Source organism: Microtus oregoni, unplaced genomic scaffold, assembly GCF_018167655.1.
Source record: "Microtus oregoni isolate MIOR12 unplaced genomic scaffold, Mior012 000006F_ref0000085, whole genome shotgun sequence".
NCBI classification, from domain to species: Eukaryota; Metazoa; Chordata; class Mammalia; order Rodentia; family Cricetidae; genus Microtus; species Microtus oregoni.
In genome coordinates, this window is record NW_024543065.1 from 47,580,165 (window position 1) to 47,607,420 (window position 27,256).

The 27,256-nt window shown below is 38.5% G+C and overlaps 1 protein-coding gene across 1 annotated transcript; it reads left to right on the top strand.

The window, feature by feature from the left end:
* Nucleotides 1-1,570: 1,570 nt before the first annotated feature.
* LOC121449462 (sulfotransferase 2A1-like) lies at nucleotides 1,571-26,889 on the top strand. The gene is made up of 6 exons (XM_041653906.1): nucleotides 1,571-1,764; nucleotides 3,398-3,606; nucleotides 5,259-5,385; nucleotides 14,804-14,898; nucleotides 23,778-23,955; nucleotides 26,701-26,889. The coding sequence occupies exons 1-6, from the start codon at nucleotides 1,632-1,634 to the stop codon at nucleotides 26,811-26,813; spliced, it is 855 nt and encodes a 284-aa protein (XP_041509840.1). The 5' UTR covers nucleotides 1,571-1,631; the 3' UTR covers nucleotides 26,814-26,889.
* The last annotated feature ends 367 nt before the right edge of the window (nucleotides 26,890-27,256 follow it).

Sequence of the window (27,256 nt, forward strand, 5' to 3'; positions counted from 1 at the left end):
AGCTAATGCTGGATCTTCAGTTACTGCATGGGACAGTTGGAACTAGAGTTCTTTCAAGTTAATCAGGCTCTGGAGCTGCAGATGGGCCTTGAAAATCAGGCAGGTCCCTCTGGAGACAATACCTGGTATCCTCCCAGGTCTGATCACGATAGAGAAAAGTTTCCAGGCTGTGGTTCACTTTGGGAATAGAGCCCAGAGAGAATGTGCCTGGAGACATGGACTCTACACTGAGAGAGAAAGGGACACTTGAGCAACCACAGGGACAGATTGACCCAGCAGCTGTTTGTGAGCTTCCACTTATCTCTGGCATTCATTACAAAACATTCTGGAAATTCTTTGTTTGTAATTATGCCTTGGTTCCTGAACTATGTCTGCAAAACAAAAAAAGACAGTGGAAGACCTGAGTGTCCCAAACTTGGCCATTAGTTGAATACTGAATGGAAAAAAAAACATGGTTACATCAATACCTACACACACACACACACACACACACACACACACACACACACGCAAACAGATCTGGAGCTCTTGATGCCAAGAAGCAGGTAGGAAGGAAAGTTGAATAGGACTTGACACCAAAAAACTAGGGAAGCTTCAGCTAGAAAATTTGGGGGTTTCACTTGTATCTCTGATATCTAGGTCCTTAATACTCTATTGAGACATTAATGTGGATCCATTTGTTACCCCATTGAAGAAGAAAACTACTACAGCCTCAGATGCGCATTGTTCACTATCCCCAACTGTCCCAAGCTGCCTCAAGCACAGTAGATATGTTCAGGGTGGGACATTATAAATGTTCAGATGACTTATGGAGGATATCTATTTCAACAACAGGAGAAAGGGACTAGAGACAGACCAGGGTCTGGTACTCCATCACTCAAACTTTCATACAATTTCCACATGTTTCTCCAGGCTAGAGTACATGCAAGAATTGAAATATTTTTGCAGCAGGAGATTTTGTTCTTAGTTGTACACACTATGCTACTTTTACTATTTCCTGGGACTTTTGAAAAAAACTTTCCAAGTGCTCAACTCAGAATACATTCATATACAAACAGAACTAAATGGACTCAGTATGTAATAATAACATGTGATTATATGCTTGTTTCAATAAATATTAATGAACACATAAATGTGGGAAATAAAGGGATGTTTGTGTGGGGAGAGGGGGAGGGTTGGAGTCATATATGCAGCTAAGGAAATATCAATTTCTGAAAAGACAACCACTATTTAAAAAAGAAATTGCTTGTTGCAACATTTTATATGATCTCTGTAATTTTTTGCACATGTGAAACCACCCTGAAAGCTAAATTGAATTAGAAAGCATGATAAGTGAGTCCCATTTCTATGACCTAGCACTTATTATTGAGTTTCTAGTTTAGAGTCATGAACTCAGGCTCAGAAATGCAAGAGAATGATCTCTGTATGAGTTCACAATTGCTTAATACAACAACATTTGACTTACTGTTACAATATCTCTTTCTTCATCTCAGTAGTTAGTTTTGCAATTCACTACAGGCTATTAATGATTTCCTTCGCTGTACTATAAATATTAGCTCTCAACATTAGCTAGAAGCTGTACAGGAGGCTCAAGGTGGAATCCTAACAGCACTCACAAAGAGCTCTTGGCCATGTCAGACTACCTTTGGTTTGAAGGAATACCTTTCCCTGGAGTAGGGACTGACAAAGGAATACTTGAAGAAATCGGTGATAAGTTTGTGGTTAGAGATGAAGACACAATCATATTGACTTACCCCAAATCAGGTAAGGACTGTTAGTGAGAATGATCTTGAACTGTGATGGAGGAAGGTCATTGGCTAATAAAGGAACTGCCTTGGCCCATTTTATTGGTTAGAAGATAGGTGGGAGGAGAAAACAGAACAGGATACAGGGAGGACGAGGAAGTGAGCTCAGAGTCTCGACAGCTCTCCTCTCTGGAGCAGACGCCTGAGAGAGACGCCACGCCGTGCTCCCGGGATGAAGCTCCGATCCAGGATGGACATAGGCTAGAATCTTCCCGGTCAGATGATTAGAAATGGGCTAAATTAATATGTGAGAATTAGCCTAGAAGAGGCTAGATAGAAATGGGCCAAGCAGTAATTAAAAGAATACAGTTTGTGTGTTGTTATCTCGGGCATAAGCTAAGATAGCCGTGCAGGCGGCTGGGGTGCTGGGGACGCAGCCCCACAGCCCTTATTACTACAGAACTGTATGAGGAAGGTTGGGACATTGATCATCATCAATTTAGGAAATGAGTAGAGTGTTCTGTATATCAGATGTTTAAAATGCTTTGTGGGTAAGGAGAGCTTTCTGTCAGCACATTTACACTTAGAGAAAGACTTTAGCCTGCTCTTTGAGGTCAAAGATCAGTTAAGGCAAGATTATTTGGGGGTGGGGTGGGAGTGCATGTGAAGGAAATGGTAGGAGGGGAGGGAGTGGGAATTTTGGTTGGTATTTTGTCAAAAAATCTAAAAATTATTTTTTTTAATAAGAAAGAAAGAGAAAAATGTCAATGGATCCTAAGGCAGACTCTGGCATTGTTGTGTCTCTGTGTAGAAGAGTGAGTGAAAAGGGAGAATCATGAGAATAAAGAAAGGAAATAACATCAAGAGAAAAAAAGGCATGGATATAAGAATATGTGATGGAGAGTAAAATGTCATGTAGAGAATTACCATGGTTCTTGTTCAGGTTGTAGAAAGAGTCTCAAACTCAAGGAACCAAATAGAAGCATCAAGACTTTTGGGGAAGGGATGTTTACTGGGTGTAGGAAGCATTGACCATTAGGAAAATAATAGGTTGCTGACAAGGAATGTGCAATAACTTGGAAAGTGAAGGACAGTGGAATTCAGGATAAAGATTCAGACAATCGCCCAGGGAAGAAAGGTAGATCAATATCCACTGATAAATGAGCATGCAAACATGGATAGAGTGTGTGTGTTAAATAGACAAGAGGGCATTTATTTACCTTATGGACAAGCAGTACTCACATACACACTGCAGGATGGATGCATCTCAAGGGCATTGTATTAAAAGAAGGGAACTCGTCTAGATTTTTTCGTGCAAGCTAGAACAGATTTTATAAATTCAGCCCTGTGAAATATCTGGGATATTCAAATTCACTGCTCCAGAATGTAGACTGATGATGGTCCAGGACTGCCGGGTATGTTTAGGAGGCAGGTGAAGTATACTGAATATAATCTCAGTTTTTCCAAGTGAAGCATTGGGGATGTGCTAGATCAATTTACTTTGTGCTAACACCATGTAGACATTGTGAACAACACAGGTCTGTGTACTTGGAAACAGCTGCACTGTAAATAGTGTAACTGTAAATTCTACTTGAGGCTTTTTTAACAAATAATGTTGAAATTAGTGATCATCATTTTTTCTTCTTGTTCAGGAACTAACTGGATGATTGAGATTGTCTGCTTAATTCAGACCAAGGGGAATCCACAGTGGATTCAATCTGAGCCCATCTGGAAACGCTCACCCTGGGTAGAGTCTGAAGATGGATATCAAACTTTAATCAATCAGGAAGGACCACGCCTCATCAGCTCTCATCTTCCCTTCCATCTTTTCCCCAAGTCTTTCTTCAGTTCCAAGGCTAAGGTCAGTATCCAGTGATTGAGAAATGCTTGGTCAAATGCTCATTGAACTTATTCTAGCAAGACAGACACTGGAACTCTTGTTTAAATGGACTCTGAGTTTTTTAGTTTGAGGTAGGAAAGCTGGGATTCTCATGCACTAGGTGATATTGATGTGTTCCCTCCTCAGATTAAATCAAAGTACCATGATGTCAATCACCATACAGTGATCCTGGCAGATATATGACAGATAGTGGAACAACACATTAGAGCCTCAAGGAACTATATATACAGGTCAAATAGAGTTAAAATTATAATGTACAGTAGATATTATTGTTTGTCTGTCACCAAAGTAATTAATTAATTAATTAGCTAATCTTGATTCTATGAATACCCCATGCACAGTGGGTGAAACACCCAACACAGACTACCTCATATGTCAAACAGCATGAACTGGCATCAAAACATGTAGATGTTCAACAGTTATGGCTCATCTGTATCCACTGTGTCTTGCTGGGTATAGCTGTCCATTGAGATCCGTAACTACAGGAATCACCCATGTTCCTGATAGAAGAACTACAGAAAGGATCAGAAATATTCATAGCTTCTTGTTAGTAAGAACGTTTACTGGTAGTCCCTCCACCACAGAACTTAATATTATTTTATGCTTAAACTGCAAAGACACTCGTAGAGGAACTATCTCTCCTAACAATACCACAATTCAGTTATGACCATTCAAAAATATGTGTTTGTGTCTTATCTGAATTTGGAAAACTCTTGTCTGGAGAAATTGAGGCATGAAGAGATATATTCTAGAATAATTCCACAAATGCATTGGTTCAAAATATAAGTATCCTTTTATTAAATTTATTTACTTTTAACTTATTTCTTTTATTTTTGAGATTACAATTTAATTGTATACAACACTCTCCCAAAACCTTCCTCCACACTCATTTATATAGCTCTCATTTTCCAGATTTATGGTATCTTTTTCATTGATTTTTATTATATATGCATATTTATACATATCTACATATGTATAAATACTTAAGTATAATCAATCATCTCTCTCTGTACAATGTTCCTTGTCTGTATGTTTTCTCTGATGAGCATTCAGCATTATGTGACCAATAGTTATGCTTTTCACAAAGGAAATTGTTTTCTCTGACTCTCTTCATTACTTAGTTTCCTGTAAGTCTTTGTTTTCACCATTTTGTAATGGCACATTGGATTTAAGCTCTGCACCATGACTGTTTTGAGGGTTATATTAGGTAGTTATAGTTATAGAAACCAAAAAGTTTGTCATATCGCAGATTGATTGAGCACAGGACTCAGTATTCTGTGTAGATAAGTTACTCTTTCACAGCAGATGGATGATATTTCAAACTGTGAGATATTGTTTTTTACAATTATAGAATCAGTGTTGGATTTTTATTATTGTTTTTGTTTTTTACAGTAATAGTGACCTCAGTCATTTGGCTGTTATGTATGTGTAAATCAAATTAAAGTCTGAAAGAGGATTTCAACTGTATCGTACTTAAGTATGGTTTTTCCAAATAAAATTAATAAATGATTTTGGAAATGTCATGATATTTGATTGACATTTCATATAAATCGTAACAGGTAAAAATGAAGAATGACTGTATTGACCCTCATATACATGTTTTTCCATTTTAGATGATCTATGTCATCAGAAATCCCAGAGATGTTCTTGTGTCTGGTTATTTTTTCTTTCATAAGACAAACCTTGTGAAGAATCCAGGTTCCCTGATAAAGTATTTTGAATGGTTCCTCAAAGGAAATGGTGAGTGGTCTATTAAATGTAGCAGTTGCTATTGGCTCAAAGGCATTTCTTTCATTTTATTACTTTAAAAATTACCATCCCAAATTTCTACTTCCTCTCCTCCTCCCACTTCCCTTCCAGTCTTCCACACATTCTTCTCTCACCTTCTCCAATATTAAGAGAGGACAAGGCACCCTGACCTGTGGAAGGTCCAAGTCTCTCCCCACTACATCCAGCTTGATCGCGGTATACATCCAAAGAGAAAAGGATCCCAAAAAGCCAGTACATGCAGTAGAGACAAATCCCAGTGCCATTGTCATTGTCCCCTCAGTCTGCCACAACTGTCAACCACATTCAAAGAGACTAGGTTGATCCCATGCTCAGTCATTGCCCGGTCAGTTGGAGTTGGTGAGATCTCATTAGCTCAGGCACATTGTCTTGGTGGGTGAACCTCTAGTGGTCTTGACTTCCTTGCTCATACTCTCCCTCATTCCACTCTTCAACTGGACCTTGGGTGCTCAGTCCAGTGCTGTGATGCGGGTCTCTGTCTCTGTTTTCATCTGTTGTTGGACAAAAGTTCTATGGTGATATTAAAGATAATCATCACACTGTCTACAGGGCAAGGACAGTAGAGGCACCCTCTCTATTGCTAGGGTCTTAGTTGGGGTCATCCTTGTTGATTCCTGGGAAATTTTCTAGAGCCAGGTTTCTTGCTGACCCCAACATGGCTCCCTCAATCAAGATATCTCTTATCTGTCCTTCCTCCATCTCAACTATGCCATTCCTTCTAGCTCTCCCCCAAACCCCCCTTCTCCGCTCCTCTTCCCCTTTTTTCCTTCCTTCTACTTCTTTCCCTCATGCTCCCAAATGTTATCAGGCAATATTGTCTGCTTCCAATTTCCAGGTGGATCGATATATGTTGGTCTTTGGATTCACCTTATTACTTAGCTTCTCTAGGATCATGAACTATAGGCTCAAAGTCCTTTTGTTTATGGCTAGTATCCGCTCATGAGTGAATACATACCATATTCATATTTTTGTCTCTGGGTTAGCTCACTCAGGATAGTGCTTTCTATTTTCATCCATTTGCACACAAAATTAAAGATGTCATTGGTTTTTTTTTACCACTGATTAGTACTCTAATGTACAGATTGCCACACTTTCTTTATCTGTTCTTCCATTGAGGAACATCTAGGTTGTTTCCAGGTTCTGGCTATTACATTTTGTGTTGCTATGAACATAGTTCAACAAATGATTTTGTCGTAGAATTGAGTAACTTTTGGGTACATTCCCAAGAGTGGTATTGCTGGATCATGAGGTAGGTTGACTCCCAATTTTCTGAGAAAACAGCACACTGATTTCCAAAGTGGTTGTACAAGTTAGCATTCCCACCAGCAAAGAATGAGTGTCCACATTACTCCAAATACTCTCCAGCATAAGCTATCATTATTGGGTTTTTATTTTGCCATTCTGATAGATGTAAGCTAGTATCTCAGAGTTGTTTTGATTTGCATTTCCCTGATAGCTAAGGAAGTTGAACATGCCCTTAAGTATTTTTGGACCATTTGAAATTCTTCTATTGAGAATTCTGTTTAGTTCAGTACCCCATTGTTAACTGGGTTATTTAAATTTTTAATATCTAATTTCTTGAGTTCTTTATATATTTGGGAGCTCAGTCCTTTGTCTGATTAGGGGTTGTTGAAGATCTTCTCCCATTTATTAGGTTGCCTTTTTGTCTTATTGACTGTGTCCTTTGCTGTACAGAAGCTTCTCAGTTTCAGGAGGGCCCATTTATTCATTGTTGCTCTTACTGTGCTACTGGGGTTATACTTAGTTAGTGCTCTCCTGTGCCCATGCATTGAAAGATACTTCCCAATTTCTCGTCTATCAGATACAGGGTGGTCAAATTTTTATTGAGGTCTTTAACCTATTTGAACTTGAGTTTTGTGCATGGTGATAGATATGGATCTATTTTCAGTCTTCTACAGGTTGACACCCAGTTCTGCCAGAACCATCTGTTGAAGATGCTTTCTTTCTTCCATTGTATACTTTTAACTCCTTTGTCAAAAATCGGGTGTTCATAGGTGTGTGGATTAATATCCAGGTCTTCAATTCTATCCCATTGGTCAACGTCTCTGTTTTTATGCCCATACCAAGCTGTTTTGATTACTGTAGCTCTGTAATAGTGCTTGAAGTCAGGGATGGTAATGCCTCTGGAAGTTCCTTTATTGTACAGGATTGTTTTGGTTATCCTGGGCTTTTTGTTTTTCCATATGAAGTTGATTATTTTTCTCTCAAGGTCTGTGAAAAACTATGGTGAGATTTTGATGGGGATTGCATTGAATCTATAAATTGCCTTTGGTAGGATTGACATTTTTACTATGTTTATCCTTCCTATCCAAGAGCATGGGAGATTTTTCCATTTTCTGGTATCTTCTTCACTGTCTTTCTTCAAAGACTTAAAGTTCTTGTGAAATAGGTTTTTCACTTCCTTGGTTAGTGTTAACACAGGATACTTTACAGTATATGTGGCTATTGTGAAAGGTGAAGTTTCTCTGATTTCCCTCTCAGCATCTTCAGCCTTTGTGTTTGGGAGGGTTACTGACATTTTTGAGTTGATCTTGTATCCTGCCACATCACTGAAGGTATTTATCACCTGTAGGAGTTCTCTGGCTGAATTTTTGGGGTCACTATCATATCATCTGCAAATAACAAATGTTTGACTTCCTCCTTTCCAATTTGAGTCCCCTTGGTCCCCTTATGTTGTCTAATTGTTCTTGCAAGAACTTCAAGAGATATGGAGAGCGTGGACAGCCCTTACTTGGTCCTGATTTGAATGGAATTGCTTTGAGGTTCTCTCCATTTAATTAGATGTTAGTAGTCAGCTTGCTGTATATTACTTTTATTATATTTAGATATGATCCTTGTATCTCTAATCTCTCCAATACCTTTATCATGAAGAGGTGTTAAATTTAGTCAAATGCTTTTTTGCCATCTAATAAAATGATCGTATTTTTTTTCTTTCAGTTTATTTCTATGACAGATTAATTTCTAGATTTTCATATGTTGTACCAGCACTATATCTCTGGAGTGAAGCTTACTTGATCATAATGGATTATTTTTTATGTGTACTTGGATTCGGTTTGCCAGTATTTTTACTAAGAACTTTTGCATGTTCATGAGTGAAATTGGTCTATAATTCTCTCTTGGTTGAGACTTTGTGACGATTTTGGGATTGACCCTTCTCTTTCTATTATGTGGAACACATTGAGCAGTATAGGTATTAGCTCTTCTTAAAGCCCAGGGCTCAAAGACATTTTAAAGACAAGATGAGATATAGTTTTGGCTGGTCTTGAACTCTCTATATAGTCAGGGGTGACCTTGAAGCTCTGTTCCTCCTGCATCTACCTCTTGAGTTCTAGGACTACAAGCAACTACAACCATGTTCTGTTTATTGAATACTGTGACTCAGAACCACAGTGTCATGCATGTTATCGAACTTGGCTACATCCCCAGCCTTTAGTATGTTATTTAATCTTCAGATGGCTCCATCTTATTCCTCAAAACACAAACAATCTGTGGCTTCCAGACTCATAACCATCTTTATCCTGGTGATGTAGACTTTATGTTCTCACACACCACTGCATAACAGGGTTCAGGAAGAGCTTGTCCCATGACACCCATTCTGGCATCATTTGGATAGTCTGGTCTTTCCAGCAGGTATTATCTTATGTGGTGAATGAATTAGAAATGACCCACATTTATAATGGCATTTGAACACTTGTTTTCCAGTTGATGGCAGTTTCAAATTTATGAGACACAACCTTCCAACACATCATTGAGTGTGGGATTTGAGAGGAAATCCATTCTTTTTTAATTTGCTCATTTACTTTATATCATGACTCAGTTTCCCCTCTCTCTTCTCATCCCATTCCCTCTTTCTACCTATCTCCCAACTCTACCTCCCAATCCACTTCTCCTCTGTTCAGAAAGTGACAGGCCTCAGCATGGGTGTCAACATAGAATGACATGGCATGTTGAGGTAGGACTAAACTTCTCACCTTATATTAAGGCTGAGCAAGGCAACCCACTATGAGGAATAGGTTCCTAAATGTCAGCCAAAGCAATAAAGACAGGCCCAACTTCTACAACTAGGAATCCAAGTAAATCAAGCTACACAGTGTAAAACATAAGAGGTGCTAAGTCAGTTCCATGCAGTCTCTCTGTCAGTCCAGAGCCTGTGGCCTCCTATAAGCCCATGTAAGTCATTTCTGTGGATTTCCTTGTGATAACCTTGACCCACCTGACTCATTCAATCCATCTCTCTCTCTTCAGCTGGATTCCCGCAGTTAAGCCCAATGTTTTGCTGTAGGTCTCTGCATCTGTTTCCATCCATCACTGGATGATGATTGTCCTGATTACAAGAGGTGGCCAGTTCAGGCTGTTATCCACTGTAACTAGTCATTGATTTGAACATCCTTGTAGAAGCATGGGAGTTTTCCTAGCAGTAGGTTTCTATCTAACCCTAAAATACCCCCCATCTAGATGTATCTCAAATACTCTTCCATTCCATACATTCTCCCATTAAAATCCATCATGTTCCCACCCCTGCCAGCACCCAGGTAACTCAGGAAATTTCTTCTATTTTCCCCATTTTAGGGACATATCCCTTTTTTGCAATCCTTGCTACCTTGCCTCTCTGGGGATGTTGATTGTTGCATGGGTATCTTTTACTTTACAGATAATATTCACTTATGAGTACATACATACCATATTTGCCTTTCTGAGTCTGGGCTTCCTCACTCAGGATGATTTTTTTTAATTCCATCCATTTGCTTTCAAGTTTCCTGATGATGTTGTTTTTAACAGGTGAGTAGCATTCCATTGAGAAATGGACCAAATGTTCTTTATCCATTCTTTGGTTGAGGGGCCCCTAGGTTGTTTCCAGGTTCTGGCCGTTATGAAAATGCTGCTATGCACACTGGGTAGAGTACTGAAAAGGTGGGGCATTTCTGGGTCAGGTAAATCCTTGCACAAGAGAATCCCACAGGAATCTATAAGGAAGCTCCAGTTTACACTCCTAGCATATTAGATATGCAGTCTGAACTGGCCATCTCCTATGACCAGACTGGTTCCTAGCCCGACAGTAATCAGAGTGACATCATCAAGTAACAAATGGGAACAGATGCAGATCCATAGCCAAACATTAGGTGGAGTTCAGAGAATCCTGCAGAAAATGATGAGAAAGGATTGTAGGTGCCAGAAAGGTCAAGGACACCAGAAGAAAACTCATAGAATCAACCTAGTCTCATAGAGCTCACAGACACCGAACTGAAAACCAGGGTGCCTAGAGGGGATTGACAAAGGCCCTCTTCATATATGTTACAGTTGCATAGAGTGGCTCTCTTATGGAACTGCTAACTTCTTATAGAATGTCTCTGATTCTTTTGCTGGTTCTTAGGGCCCTCCTCCTTGTACTGGGTCACCTTGTTCATTTTTAATACATGGGGAGATGCATAGTCTACTACAACTTGATATGCAATGTTTCGGGGGTTTTTTTTGTTTTTTTTTTTTTTTTTTTTTTTTTTTTTGGTTTTTCGAGACAGGGTTTCTCTGTGGCTTTGGAGCCTGTCCTGGAACTAGCTCTGTAGACCAGGCTGGTCTCGAACTCACAGAGATCTGCCTGACTCTGCCTCCCAAGTTCTGGGGTTAAAGGCGTGCACCCGGCAGATGTGCAACGTATTGTTTATAATCATGGGAGACAAGATAAACTTATTTTAAAAACAAAGGTAAAGGAAACAAAAAATCAAACTATTTCACCCATCCCTCTGGGCAAATCACCTGCTCCTCTCTCAAAGCCAGTCCTCCCTCATACCCATCACATCTGCTGTGTCCAGTTTCAGTATACTTGTAGTACTTTGCTACTCCATCATTCCCACCTTTCCATATTTGTTAATCATAATAGCATTGGGAACTAAGATATGTCATGAAGTATACCCTTTTACCCAAACAGCTTTACCTATAAATATTCATTGCAATGAGCTGTGTTCGCATTCAGGGTCTCTGGCTTCTGCTACACCATCAATACTGGACCCTCATCTAGACGTGGATGAGGATATTATTGGATATCTTGGATATTCTATTATTGCTCAGACTCGTGTTGATCCTGTGGCTATTGTTCCACAGGACTTGTCCTTTCCACCTTCTCCTGAGCTTACTGATAGTGTCTATGTTGAGGTAAACCACTCAGTGCCCTGGATCTTGACCTCAATGGTAGCTGAGTTGTTCAGTCCTGGTCTTTGCTGTTCCTTTTCCTAATCCAAAAATGGTGGGCAAGGGGCAGGGGCAGGCCTGATTAATTTTAAGGTTCATTTTATTTTATGTGTAGATGTGTTTTGCTTGCATGCATTTGTCTTGCTGCATATGTGTCTGATACCCACAAAGACTGAAAGAGTACACTGACAACTATCATGTAGATACTGAAAACTGAATCCTGGTCCTGTAGAGCAACAGTGAATGCTTTTAACTGCTGAGTCTTCTCCCCACGTATACTGTTTATTTTTTAAACATTTTAAACATTGGAGCACTGGACTGAGATTTCAAAGTCCAAATGGGAAGCAGAAGGAGGGAGAACATGAGCAAGGAAGTCAGGACCGCGAGGGGTGCCCCCACTCACTGTGACAGTGGGGCTGATCTATTGGGAGCTCACCAAGGCCGGCTGGACTGGGACTGAAAAAGCATGGGATAAAACTGGACTCTCTGAACATGGCAGACAAAGAAGGCTGATGAGAAACCAAAGACAATGGCACTGGGTTTTGATCCTACTGCATGAACTGGCTTTGTGGGAACCTAGCCTGTTTGGATGTTCACCTTCCTAGAACTGGATGTAGGAGGGAGGACACTGGACTTCCCACAGGGCAGGAAACCCTGACTGCTCTTTGAACTGGAGAGGGAGGGAGAAAGAAATGGGGGAGGGGCAGAGAAGTGGAGGGAAGGAGGAGTAGTGGTGCAAGGGGGTAGACTTGGGTGGAGGGAGTGGGAAACGGGAAGTGGGAGGAGGCAGAATTTTTTTCAATAAAAAAAAGGAAATGAAATTTATCCATATGTTTTAGATTTTCCAGTTTGGTGGAATTTCTTAAAGTAAATTCTAATAATTTTCTAAATTTCACTGGTGATTGTCACAGTGCTCCATTTTCATGTCTTATTGTATTAGTTTTGGAAATTGTTCTTCCCTTTGGTTAGTTTACCTAAGGTTTGTCAATATTGTGTACATTTTGAAGGAATCACATCTGTTTCATTGACTCTCTGGTTTGTTTTGCTGTTGGGAATCTTTCAAATTTTTTATTTCATTAATGTCTGTGCTTACTTTACAGCTGCTGACTTTAGCATTTGACTTTTTCTTTTTCCAGAGAGCCCTAAGGTGAATCATTAACCAATTTATTAGATATCTAACTGATTTCTTAATGTAGGTACATTGACCTTTAAACATCTCTCTTAGGTTTGTTTACATTGCATCATACAGATTTTAAACTCTGTTGAAATCTCAGTTCTAACAGATCTTCTATTACATTAGACTTGGTGTTTCTCTCTTGACAATTTCAATGTGCTTTCTTTGTTTACTTATACAATTCTGAGGGAAGATTCTTTTTTGGTCTTTGTGGTTCCCCACTTTCCAACTGTATCTGAGTTGGCTTCTGTTCCAACAGAAAGCAACTTATAGAGATGTTGTGGAATATTATTTTAAGATGTATTACAGTCATTTATGTTGTAAAACATTTATTTTAATCTTTCAAATTGTGTTGCATTCATTTATGTTTAATTTGTTCAACTCTGTGAAGCTGTGAAACTTTGCCTGTCTAAAACACATGATGATCTAATAGAGAGCTAAGCAGGCAATATTGAGGCAGGAAAAAAGGATAGGCAGGGCTGGTAGGCAGAGAGAACCTAGTTCAACACAGCCAGTAGGTCTCATAACTTGATATATATAAACTAAATTGTATGAAAATAATATTTCCAGGCTGAGTAACATGGTAAAAGCCTTCACCCATGACATTTATGGGATGGATACAGTAGATCAATAGTTCAAGTAAGACTTTACTACAAAACAGACAGAGACAGCCTTCTTGACATCTACTTTGTAATCCCAGCTTCCAAATAAACACATTATCTTCAAAAATGACCTCTAAAGCAAACAAAATGTTAATTATCAGCAACGTATATGTTATTGGCTTATTTTTGATGCTCTCACTAACATGCTTTTGGTTTTTTGCTTATTTTCAGACATGATCAGGTGTATCTCAAATTGGCCACTAATTCACAATGTAGTGGAAAATGACATTGAAGCTCTAGTCTTCTCTTTACTCTAACTCTGAGTTTCAGTATTATAAATGTGTGCCACCACTTCTGGCTTGGCCTTTAGCCTTTTTTGATGGGCATAGGTGTGTGTATCCATGATTGTATGGAAACAATTGTGTGACTATGTCTGTTCTTGTGCCAAAGCTTGAATGTGGAAGACCAACAACAACATTAGGTGTTGAACCTTAATTTCTATTTCATTCAATACTTCCTAAAGATTCAAACTCAGGTGCTCACACTTACAAGGCAAATGCATCCCACTGAGCCATCACCTGAGACCAGCTTTCAATCTCTTTAAGTGACTTAATTCTGCCAATACTTGTGGAATTCACTTTCTCTCTACAACTTCCCGGTAGGTCATTTACCCTCAGTTTTCAATTAAATCTTAGAATCCTTGAATTCATATATTCTACTGCTCTTACCCTGACTTAACTCTTACCTTTTTTCCTGATTTGATTCAGGTATTTCTTCAGATAATAGGTAACAGTGCAAGTGTGAAATGGAGGCTGAGACAAGAAGAGAGTGCACTAGACCAGGATCTATTGTGAACACATCACAATTGCCTTAGGAACATAAATGAAGTTTGGATGTAAATGTGGATGTCTATGCTTGGAAGGTCTCTACTTGTCTGTGTTTTGGAAGCTTGGGTGCTGAAGAGTGATATTGAGTAGTGGAGGTAACTTAGAGGGGGAAACCAATAGAAGGTGATCTCCCTCATAATTACTTTAGATTGTTCTTCAGACATGATGGAATTAAAATAGTCCATGCCTAACCATGTCCAGAAACCTCTGGCTTACTGTATTGGTGTGATTGCTTTCCCCAACACAAGCCTCAGTCATTGATACCCTACAGGAGGATGTCTCCTCATGGCATCAGTGGTAAAGCAGTGGGGTGATGAGCTTACTAGAGTATTTTATTTAATCAACTAATTGTAGTGTATGTATCATATGTTACATTGAATATTGTAAATGTCAGTTTGATTTTTCTTAATAAAGGTATCTACCATTTGCAGAGAAGTGCAGAATATCAGGCAGTACTCACTTTTATTCTTTGTAATCAACACTTTCTTCCTCCCTTCACACAGTTATATATGGATCATGGTTTGAGCACACCCGTGCCTGGCTGTCCATGAGAGAAAGGGACAACTTCCTGCTTTTGAGCTATGAAGACCTGAAACAGGTAACCAACATTCTTATTTCAACCACAAACCCTCTCACAAACCCACCCCATGGAGCACCTCACATTCCTCAGTGTTGCCATGTCAGTGTTAGGCTCATGAACACTCAATAAAAGTTAGGTTATTGCTTATGTTCTTTGTTGACCTGCATCTAACATTTCCTCTCCAGCCTCCTAGTCCATTTCCATGTCTTCTTTATCCTACTTTATCTTGAGAAAGGGAGGGGTAGCTCACACTTGCACTACAGGTTTTTAATTCTATCTAGGCAGCACATTTGATACATCTGATAATACTGTGGTGAGTGGTTAGTGGGGATAGTAATGTTATTCTACTGTTTTGCCAAAATGTATGTCATCTACCCTTGACTGCAAAGAAGAAAACTATCAGTGAGTTCTGGGAGAATACAAGTGCTGGAGTGTAGGGGAAACTCCGCCCAAGGGAGGGCGTGTTTGCCTTGTGCTAATGTTTACATATAAATCTGGTGGCTTGAGCCCCACTGGCCCCTCTTTTTTGTATCTCCTGCTCATCGCTGGATCCCTGGTGTTGTAAGCTATTCCTTCATTAAAATTTGCTGTTTCATATTAAGGTAGCTTGGTTATTACGCCATCCACACTGGAGTCACAGGAACAGTACCGAGTGCTACACAAATCTGACTGGGCATCTACAGGGTGCAGCCAGTCAGGAAAGATGCTGTCCTGTGCTCTGCAGTACAGGGGTTCTTTAGGATGGACTAGATTACACTACAGATTTCCAATGTATTAGTAGAGAATATTTACCATCTTACCCTGTCTTGTGAATGTTCGGCAGCATTTTTTCTTGTATCATGCTGGGTCAAGTCTGGTGATTGCGCACTTTGTCATTGGTCAAGGCATAAGCAAAAAGCCAGTTTTGCCAAGAAAATAACAAACTCCAAGTGGAGTGTCTTTGGTGCTCAACACTCTCTCAGGAATAGATCAATGATTGCCAAGAGCAATCGTGTCTCACATTAACAAAATCCCAAGTTGTTTAAATGCCATGTTCTACAGATCTTTGAAGTGGTTAAACTTTACCTAGCTATGTGGATAGATACAATCTATCTTTATTATCTAAAGAACCTGATTAGTTTAGCTGTATGTAGACAAACATGGATGACTATTGACGTATAATACTTAACACATGCATAACTTAAAGACTAAGACTTCATATTAGAATATTAAACAATCTTTAAACAACTGTACAACAAATGAGTACATTAACCTCAAAATGTAAACAATTTATAAGTATCTTGATCACAGGTAGAAATATATAATGCAATATGATAAATATATCCTAAAATTGTATCAATATACAAAATGTCTTAAACACAGGTAGAAGCATGCATGTATACAATCTGACAAAATAACTTTGCATAGGTATACAAACATACAGATAAATATACAGTTAAGCAGAATTCAGAGCATATTCAATATAACAAATAGAATTTGAACTTATATCAATATACAAAAATTTATACCAATGTAAATTGTCAGTAAATAATAGCTCTCAAGTATTCACTCTATTACTCACTATTATTATTATTAGTGTGAATAAGTTCACACTAATCTACCTATCATCCCATTCAGTTTTCCTTCTTTATTTTTTTCTGGATTTTTTTTAAATCTCTGAGGCTACATAATTTCCACCCCAACTCCCAACCCTATATGAATTATAATCTTCCCCAAAATGGTGTCCCTAACCCTAAGGACAAAGTCTGTTGGGGAAAGGAGTTGTCATCTTCTGGAGTTGCTTTCAGCTGTCATGGGGGCAATGTTCTTTCTATGGGATCCTGTAAATGTAAAATGACAGTTAACTTTAAAATTACTGTTTTATATAATTGTGTAAGGTCTTTGAGTAGTCAATAGGATTTTTTTTAAAGTTCTTATTTGAAGTTCTGACCAAAGCGTTGTAAGAAGGCTCACCATTTCTGGAGCTGGTCCCCAAAAACTGGTCTTATCACTATCAGCATCATGGTTTCTTAATTAACCAGGTGGAGTCATTATTGTCGGCACCATCTTCTACCTGAAGTTTCAAAGATTACTGCAAGAAAATCTAGTGTTCATTGTTGAAAACTTAAACATTATTCATATAGACATGTATTCAATGAAATATATGATATACACAAAATGGGCATGAAGAAAAGTAAAATATTTCCTTCAAATCTATCTTCTTTCTGGCCCATACCAGATGGCTCCTGACATGAGACAAAAATTCTGAATTTTTTTGTTTTAGCAACATGCTTGGATTTAAAGAAGGATAGTCATTGTCCAACTCCAAAGCCAGCTCTTATTTTTAATTAGAGGTGTACACATGTCTGAATAATCAAATTTTACCATGCAAATGATGTCAGATTTCTCTTAGCTTGGTGATTCTTTCAGCATAGATATCTTTTCTTCTTTAGGCATCTAAATGTCCAAGTTCTCTTGATTCTTTGAAGATGAGTATTTTCCTTAAAGACAAGAACGGAACTCTAGCCCAACCCTTATGAGGTTTTCTAATGATTGTCACCTCTGTGAATGAGCTGTCATTTCTCTTTCTCAAGAGGTTTCTCTTTTTCAAATCAAATCTTTATCAATTTCGATGGTATCCATAGCTTTTCCCCTCCTGCGGAAACAAGTGCAAAAGCACTTCCCCAACGTAGCTCCTCTCCTGGTTTCCATTTGAGGTCAGCATATCCTTAAAATATACCAACTGATTTAATTCAGAATTTTTGTATCAACAAACCAAGATCCATACCAATGCAAATCTCTATAGCATATCCCCTTTGTAATGTAAAGACACATCTATAGACAATGTTGGGAATATGGGCATAGTTCTGTCTAAACTTCTTCCTGCTGTTTTTGGGTGAAGTAATTTTTGAGGGGTGTTTAGGGCAACCTTTGACGGGGTCTTGGTTCATTAAACAACATTAGCCTGGAATGAATTCACAAGTTCTCATCCTCTGTGGAAACAAAAGAAGAATCTCTTTTCCAAAGCAGCATATCCTTAGACCCAAATTCTGAAGTCAAGATACCTTAACAATATAAATGCTAATTTAGCTTATCAGCCTGTACAATGAAATGTCTGTGTATTTAGCTCTTCACAGTCAAAAAATTCAAAGAAAACAATTATATACATAATCCAGATTCTCTGAGTATATTCCATCTTTATGTGGCTTATTTTTACTCTATTACTTTTTCATATTTATTTTATTATCTTTACTCCTTTAATCTATGACTGTCTGTACTGTCTCTTTAAATATATTGTTTTATTTTTATAAAAACCATTTACTTTTTTTATAACTCTCTATACTATCTTTTCTTTCCCAAACCTATGTACATTTATCTAACATTGTGGCTCACTTAGAGGTCTTTCATGTCTGAATGTGTCCTATTGTGAATCGTTAATTCTGTGGTGTTCAGGAGTTCTTTAAAAGCTAAGTGCTTCTTAAAATCTCAAGCTTCAGCATTTCATGGATATATATGGTACATCTGGCTTGCTCTGCACAGTCCAAAATGGTGGAAGTCCCTTAGTGCCTGAGACTGCCATCATCACCATCTCAACTCTGATAACCAGTAGGCCCATGCTGCCACCAAGTAACTTGCAGTACACTATCCACAAACCCCATTTAAATGCTCAATAGTCAAACTTCCCAAAAGAGCCAGAGCCATTCATGCTGGCAAACTAGGAACCTGCTGTTTGTTGTTATTTTTTTAAAGAAGTCACACAGATTTTACTGGTCCCCACGACACCTTACTCACTGTAAGCCCATCTAGAAAAAAAATGTGGATACCAAGAAACTGTGCTAAACTCTGTTCTTTTATGTTAAGAATTCCTTTTAAAGCTCTCTCAGGTTTTTAAGTGGATTTAGTCTGCCACGTTGGTGCACCAATTTGTAGGAGGGAGGCTGCTTGTTTGTCCTTGTTGTCCAAAACTGAAATAATCACACAGAAACCATATTAATTAAATCACTGCTTGGCCCATTAGCTCTAGCTTCTTGGTGGCTGACTCTTGTATATTAATGTAACCTATTTATATTAATCTGTGTATTGCCACATGGCTGTGGCTTACCAACTAAAGTTCCATCTGGGACTTTAGGGCTACATGGCTTCTCTCTGACCCTGTCCTTCTTTATCCTAGCATTCAGTTTAGTTTTCCCTGCCTAGCTAAGTTCTTTCCTGCTTTAGGTCCAAAGCAGTTTCTTTATTTGCTAATGGTAAACACAACATAATGAGGAAAATCCCACATCATTCACTTTGACCTTTCTATAACTACCTGTCCTGGAGGATTGTTTGATATACCCATGATATACTTTATATTATAATAATCAAAAAACTATTTCATTCCTTAGAGACATATCCTGAGTCATTATCTATCTTTATTTGTACATGTATACTTATGATAGCCACAACTTCTAACAAATGTGTGATTACTAAAGAAGCCTTTCCTGAGCTAAAGGCAGTTGCCAATAGAAAACCTGAATAAGTGTCAATGATGTGGTGTACATATTTTAATTTTCCAAATTCTGTAAAGTGGAACACATCCATGTGCCACATCTCATTCCTTTGAGTACCCTTTGTGTTACTCCCTGCAGGAATGGTATTTGGTCATAGAAAAAGAAATCAGGACATGTCTTTATAAACTCTGTAGCTTGTTGACATGTAATAGAAAACTTTCGTTAAATCTTTGCTATTGACATGGTGTTGCTTGTGAAACTCTGAGGCACACAGCACACTTCTAGCCAATAATCAGTCAATTTCTGCATTGCCTTGTGCTAGAGGACCTGGCAGACTCATATGAGATCAGATGTGTGTGATGTATATGGGACAAAGCCTATTCCTGATTATGTCTCGTACCTGAATGAATATTAAAGCCAGTTATAAGGTATAAGTTCAGTGGTTTCAATACGCAAGACAACTCTTTCTGCATACTGCAAATCAGTAACTATATGAAGACGTTCTTTAAAATCCATTAGTACCATGAGAATAGCATATAACTCTGCCTTTTTGGCAGAATTATAAAGACTTTCTTCTAACTTACTTTTTTTTCTGATTTGCAACCTGTATTTCCTGATTTTTTTAATTTATTTATTAAAATTTTCCACCTCCTCCCATTTCCCTCCCACTTTTCTTCTCCCCCTCCCTCTCCAGAAGAGAAGTCCTAAGATAAGTCAGGGAGCCCTATGCTTTTGGAAGTCCAAGGCCGTCTCCCCTCCATCCAGGTCTACGAAGATGTGCCAAACAGTCTAAGCTCCCAAAAATCCAGGAGAATCAAAACCCAGTGCCATTATCTTTGACTTCTCAGTCATCCCTCATTGTCAGCCACATTTAGAGAGTCCAGGATGATCACATGTTCATTCAGTCCCAGTCCAGCTGGCCTTGCTGAACTCTCATTAGATTAGTCCCACTATCTCCATGGGTGGACACACTCCTCGCGGTCCTGATTTCCTTGTTCGTGTTCTTGCTCCGTCTCTTATTCTTCTAGACCTTGGGAGCTCAGTCCAGTGCTCCAATGTGGGTCTCTGTCTCTATCGACATCCATCGCCAGATGAAGGTTCTATGGTGATATGCAAGATATTCAACAGTGTGCTTATGGGCACCCTCTCCTCTGCTGCCCAAGGACCTAGATGGGGACATCACCTTGGACACCTGGGATCCCCTCTAGAGTCAAGTATATTGCCAACCCTAAAATGGCTCCCTTAATTAAAATACCTTTTTCCCTGCTTCCATATCCACCCTTCCTCCATCTCAACTATCTCATTCCCTCAAACTCACCTCAAACCTCCCCTTCTCCCTTCTCTCTCTTCATCTCCCCTTCCCCGGCCCTACCCCCACCCCTGTGCTCCCAACATTTGCCCAATGATCTTTTCTACTTCCAATATCCAGGAGGATAAATATATATTTTTCTTTAGGTTCACCTTATTATTTAGATTGTCTAGGATCATGAACTATTGGCTCAATATCCTTTGTTTATGGCTAGAATACAATAATGAGTGAGTACATACCATATTGATCATTGTGGGTCTGGGTTATCTCACTCAGTAAAGTGCTTTCTATTTCCATCCATTTGCATGCAAAATTTAAGATGCCATTGGTTTTTTGCCACTGAGTAGAAATATTATGTGTGTGTTTGCCACACCTTCTTTATCCATTCTTCCATTGAGGGGCACCTAGGTTGTTTCCAGGATCTGGCTATTACAAATAGTGCAGCTATGAACATAATTGAACAAATACTTTTGCAGTATGATTGGACATCTCTTGGGTATATTCCCAAGAGTGGAATTGCTGGATCCTGAGGTAGGTTGACTCCCAGTTTTCTGAGAGACCACCACACTGATTTCCAAAGTGGTTGCACAAGTTTACAATCCCACCAGCAATGTATGAGTGTTACCCTTACTCCACATCTCCTCACCAGCATAGGTTATCATTGGTGTTTTTTGATTTTAGCCATTCTGACAGGTGTAAGATGGTATCTCAAGGTTGTTTTGATTTGGATTTCCCTAATTTCTAAGGAAGTTGAACATGACTTTAAGTATATTTTGGTCATTTGAACTTCTTCTGCTGAGAATTCTCTGTTCAGTTTAGTACCCGATTTTTAATTGGGTTAAATAGAATTTTAAAGTCTAGTTTCTTGAGTTTTTTATACATTTTGGAGATCAGACCTTTGTCTGATGCAGGGTTGGTGAAGATCTTCTCCCATTCAGTAGGTCTCCTTTTTGTCTTAATAACAGTGTCCTTTGCTTTCCAGAAGCTTCTTAGTTTTAGGAGCTACTATTTAAATGTAGCTTTTTTTGTCTGTGCTACTGGGGTTATATGTAGGAAGTGGTATCCTGTGCTCAAGTGTAGCAATCTACTTCCCACTTCCTCTTCTATCAGGTTCGGTGTGGTCAGATTTATATTGAGGTCTTTGATCCATTTGGACTTGAGTTTTGTGCATGGTGATAGATATGGATCTATTTACATTCTTCTACAAGTAGACATCCAATTATGCCAGCACCATTTGTTGAATGTAAACCTGCCCAGCGGGTCACTTATTGCAGGGTCCCAAAGAGGGACTATCTGAAAAAGACATGGGCAGGAGGGAGAAATGGAGACCAAGCAAGAGCCAGACAAAGTTCTGTTCTCGATTTGTCAAGGTCTCACTTTATTGGCAAAATAGTTGAGGTTTACATAGCCCTTGAATGAGGAATTGGCTTGTGTTGGGGGCAGGGGCATGGCAAGGGCAGGAAGGGATCTTGCCGGGGCAGCAATGATCACGAGTCAACACTCGGTCACGAGTCGACACACCTAGTGTTCTCTATGCAAGCAGAATCATTCCTTTTGTGATTCCAACCACAAACAATTTTCTAGATAGTTGGGATATGGGGCGGGGTCCGCTGACAGATAGCTCCAAGATAGTTTGGTGTAGGGCACCCCACAAACATTCTTATGACAATAGTCCCTGCTATACTTTTTGAGGAAATGGCTCCTGACAGTTGAAGATGCTTTTTTTCTTCCATTGTATAATTTTAGCTCCTATGTGGAAAATCAGGTGTTAATAGGTTTGTGGGTTGATGGTCAGGTCTTCGATTTGATTTAATTAGTCAACATCTCTATTTTTATGCCAATACCAAGCTGTTTTCAATACTGTAGCTCTGTAATAGAGTTTGAAGTCAGGGATGGTAATGCCTCCAGAAGCTCCTGTATTTTATAGGATTGTTTTGGCTATCCTGGGTTCTTTGTGTTTCCATATAAAGTTGATTATTGTTCTCTCAAGGTCTGTGAAGAATTTTGTTTGGATTTTGATGGGTATTGTGTTGAATTTATAGATTGCCTTTGGTAGAATTGATATTTTTACTATTTTGATCCTACCCATCCAAGAGCATGGGAGATCTTTCCATTTTATGGTGTCCTCTTCAATTTCTTACTTCAAAGCCTTAAAGTTCTTCTCAAATAGATCTTTCACATTCTTTGTTAGAGTTACCCCCAGGATAGTTTATGCGATTTGTGGCTATCATGAAAGATGAATTTGTGATTCCAGCTTATGGTTATCTGAATCAAGAAGATTATGTATGTGGTGGATATATGAGTTATAGCATGATAACCTCACTCAAAACAGAATAAAAGCTCCCTGAAATACCCCCAAGTAATGAATATTGACATCATTCTTATGAAAGTGCTACAAAACTATATTATTTTAGTTACCCATAGGAAACAGTATTACATGGTGTAAACATTAACTTCTCTCAAAATCTTTGTGCACACTGCCTTCATTCCCATGTATCACTAACTGAAAGTATCTCTTTAAGTCTCTTTAAATGCTCAGGCAAGTGGGGTATGGTGGTGAACACCTTAAATGCCAGCACTTAGAAAGCAAATTCAGGTGGTGGATTACCTATTTGAGCTTGAGGTCAGTCCAGTCTCCATATCAAGTTCCATCCCACCAAACAAGGCTGCATGGTGAGACCCTATCTAAAGGAAAAATTATCCCAGTACATTTAGAGGGCGTGTTGGCATGCATCTGTGAACACAACTTTACAGAATTAGAAACTGGAGGATCACATGTTCCAGGTCTTCATCTACTACAAAGTAAGTGAAAGAACAGCCTTTGTATGTGAGATCCTGTCTCTAGTATCCTCTCCTCCCTAAAAGAAATCAGTCTCTGTCTTTTAGGTCCAGACATCAGACACGTTGCCAGCCCAACTCATTATAAAATGCTGTGTGCGTGACTTCTGCCATCTGTAAATGCCCTGTTTCTTTCTTCAAATCTTTCAATGCTCTTTTCATTTCATGGTGTCATTTATTTCTCCATGCCCCCTTTTCAGTGTCCATCCACAGTTAACTTCCCTGCATCTGTTCTCTCAGATCTCTCTGTTCATTAGCATCTTTTTTTGTTTCTTCTATTTTAGGACACAAGAGGAACTATAGAGAAGATCTGTGACTTCCTAGGAAAGAAATTAGAGAAAGATGAGCTGGATCTGGTCCTCAAGTACAGTTCCTTCCAAGTCATGAAAGAAAATAAAATGTCCAATTTGAGTATCGTCCCAGAAGATGTGATTACTAATGGTTTGAAACTCATGAGGAAAGGTGAAGAAAAATACATCTAACTTCAAAATATGTCAGAATATGTGGAGAGCTTGTGGTTTCAATGAGACTATAAGAAAGTTGAGAATGTTTCAAAGGCATTGTTCATTACAACATAGTTTCATACAGACCTTACAATTTGAATCTTTCCATGTTGATGATGTGGCTTTCAGGAACTCTGAAATAGAATTGACTTGTTGTGGGAGAGTATCTTGGCATTGCATATGTCCAGTACCCTCAATATAAAATGAAGTGCAGACATGTTGCAATGAGGCTCTGTAAGGCTCCCTGTATCTTAGAACTCAACTCTAAAGAAAATTTCAATGCATGGTACAAAGATATATCTGGGATGATAAACACTGAAATCACTTCCTTCAAAATGATTTGAAAAGCTGTTGAATATGTTAAGATTACTGACTCATAGCAGGCTGACTCCAGACCCCATAAAGACAATGCAAATTATTCAACACTGCTTCAATATAATGGTTTTTTCCAACTTAAATTTGAATTGTTTCAGACTCAGGGCTACTCAGTTGGTTCTGAATTATCTCTCTTGGAATAGTAATATCCATCTTCTCTATGTCTGTGTTACCTCTCTATGCTGGAAAGAGATTGTGGGCATGGTTTCATTGCTTTAAAATTAAGGAGTAACTTTGCCAGAGTGAATAACACCTGAAAACTCACCTATACCATTCTAGCAAATAATTGGTGAGATGGGAGTCAGTGTTGAAGAAGGAATGGGTCAGATGTCAGGTCTCTGGAGATGAGTAAAGAACTAGGGTATAGATGCAGGAAGCAGAGAACAATGGATTTCATTTTCTTCTACCAATAATTTAGATTCTTCAGCCTTAACCTTCAGGCTTCCTCCATCATAGAGTGGTGGAGCATGAAACCAAAATAGGATTTTAGCTTTATCTCTCCCAAAATATAATATGGCTCCTGTATCATATGTCTCAGTAGGATATATTTATATTCATTTACATACACATATATGTGTGTGTGATTGTACGTCTGTATATGTGTGTTTGTGTACGAATGTCTAAGACATTAATCTTAGACAGAGACAGTAAAAGAACTACAAGAGCAAAGAAAAAGATCTTTTATAACAAAAACTTGTTCTAAAAGTGGTGATAACAAACAACCTAAGAGTAGAAAATTATACTTATAAGTTTCCACCATAACAGATGGCAGTATTATATCCATATCAAATAGTAGTATATTATTTGAATATGGTATATCAATAATTACCATTTAATTATGAATTCTTCATATATTCTTTAATAAATACTACTAGAGGCTTAAAAACTTACATGATTCTTCCAGAAAATAATGTGATGTTCTGGAGATATGACTCAGAAGTTAAGAACAATGACTGTTCTTCTAGAGGTCCTGAGTTTAATTCCTAGCAACCACATAGTGGCTTGCAACCATGAGTAGTAAGATCTGGTGACCTCTTCTGGCTTGCACAGATACATGCAGGCAGGATGATATATACATAATTAACAAACAAACCTTTAATAAAAAAATGTAATATGATAAGGAAAAGGCTGACCTTTATTGCCAATCTTTTTCACTTCACAAGAATTCATCTAAATCATGTTGGGTAAAATCTCAAGGACTAATTTTTCTGTATCAGCAAAATGGAACAAAGCCAATAGCTTCTTCACTCATTCAGGAATGCTTTCAACAAACCCATGTTGAGTATGCTCCCTTTGCCTGATGTGCTTGATTAAAGGAAAGATTTTAAAATTTATGAATCATTTTACATTTCATATATATTAGATTTTGTGCATACATACAAAATAGAAATGAGTAGAGCAGGTCAAAGTATCACAACTATAAAATAAAATACAACAAGGATAGGGGATTCAGAGTTCTGCTTGGAAGAAAGGAAGAAATGATTACAGTGGCATTACTAAGAAAACAAAAAAACAAGACATTATTATATGGAATATATGAGCACTCCAGTATGAAGGTACGCACTATGCAATGTGAACAGTTGGACAATTTAACATTACAACTAGAGACATCTTATAATGCAGTTATCAAAACCAAAGATTGTCAAAAGGACAGAGGATGAAATAATGTAGATGTGCATACATTATCAAACACCATACTGATTGAAAACAGGAGTCCTGGGACATTCACTGCTGACTGTTTCTGGGTCTCCTGCAACTTTACCGTCATGTAGTTCACAACTGTGTGTATCTCCAGCTCCAAGAGATACACTGCCTCTAACTTCTGAAGGTACCTGCTTTCATGTGTACCTATACACATAATTAAAATTAACTTTAAAAGATGTTTTAAAAGTTGCTTGCATGCTTTTCAAAACTTCTCTAAGTAAACACTAAAATGTAGAAAGAACAATTGAAATCAGCTTGGATAATTAAGATAAAAAAACTCTGTTGGGATGAACAGTGTAGGGCAATCAGGTATAGTGGGGAGCAGAAATAATCTGGCCATCTAGAGTTTGAGCTAGTGTTGATGCTGTTAGATTTTGTAGTTGACAGGATGGGGAGGAATAAGGTGTGTCAATATTTCCACAGAGGTAGAAGTCTGTTTGCATATTATTGCAAGGCATAAGAAGAATTATATAGGGAGTCACTGGTAGTTTCACTTTATATAATGTTTGTTTCTTGTCAAGTATATGAAGAGAGGATTGAGGGATATGTTAAGCATTTTAAGTTAAGGAGTGATAGTGTTAAGATCATCATTAACCCATCTTTGTGTCTTCTTCACATTTTCCAGGCACGACTGGAGACTGGAAGAATCACTTTACTGTAGCCCAAGCTGAAGCCTTTGATAAAGTGTTCCAGGAGAAAATGATTGGTTTCCCACGAGAACTGTTCCCATGGCAATAAATTCTTAAAACTTTTAAATCATGTATTTGTACTGTAAATGACTAGGTGTGGTCAAAGAATAAATCCTATAATTGAATTGTGTAGTTCTTTAATCATTAGTAGTAGCAGTAGTGATAATAGTAAGAGTAAAGTAGTGCTAGCTTTATCGTGTGTGTGTGCTTACATGTAACATGATCGAGGCCTACTTGTTGGGGTTTTTGTCCCTCCTGGTACCCCACAGACAGGAAGCCCCAAAGAAAATCACACAGAGATCTCTATACATTATAAAGCTGATTGGCCGATTAGGTCAGGCTACTTAATAACTCTTGTAGCTTATGTAACCCCATTATTCTGATCTATGTTATCCATGTGGGCCAATGTTTTTCAGTGGGGCAGATCACATCCTGTTGCTTCCGTGGTCTGGGCAGGAGTGGGACGGATCATTTTCCTCCTTCCCAGAATTC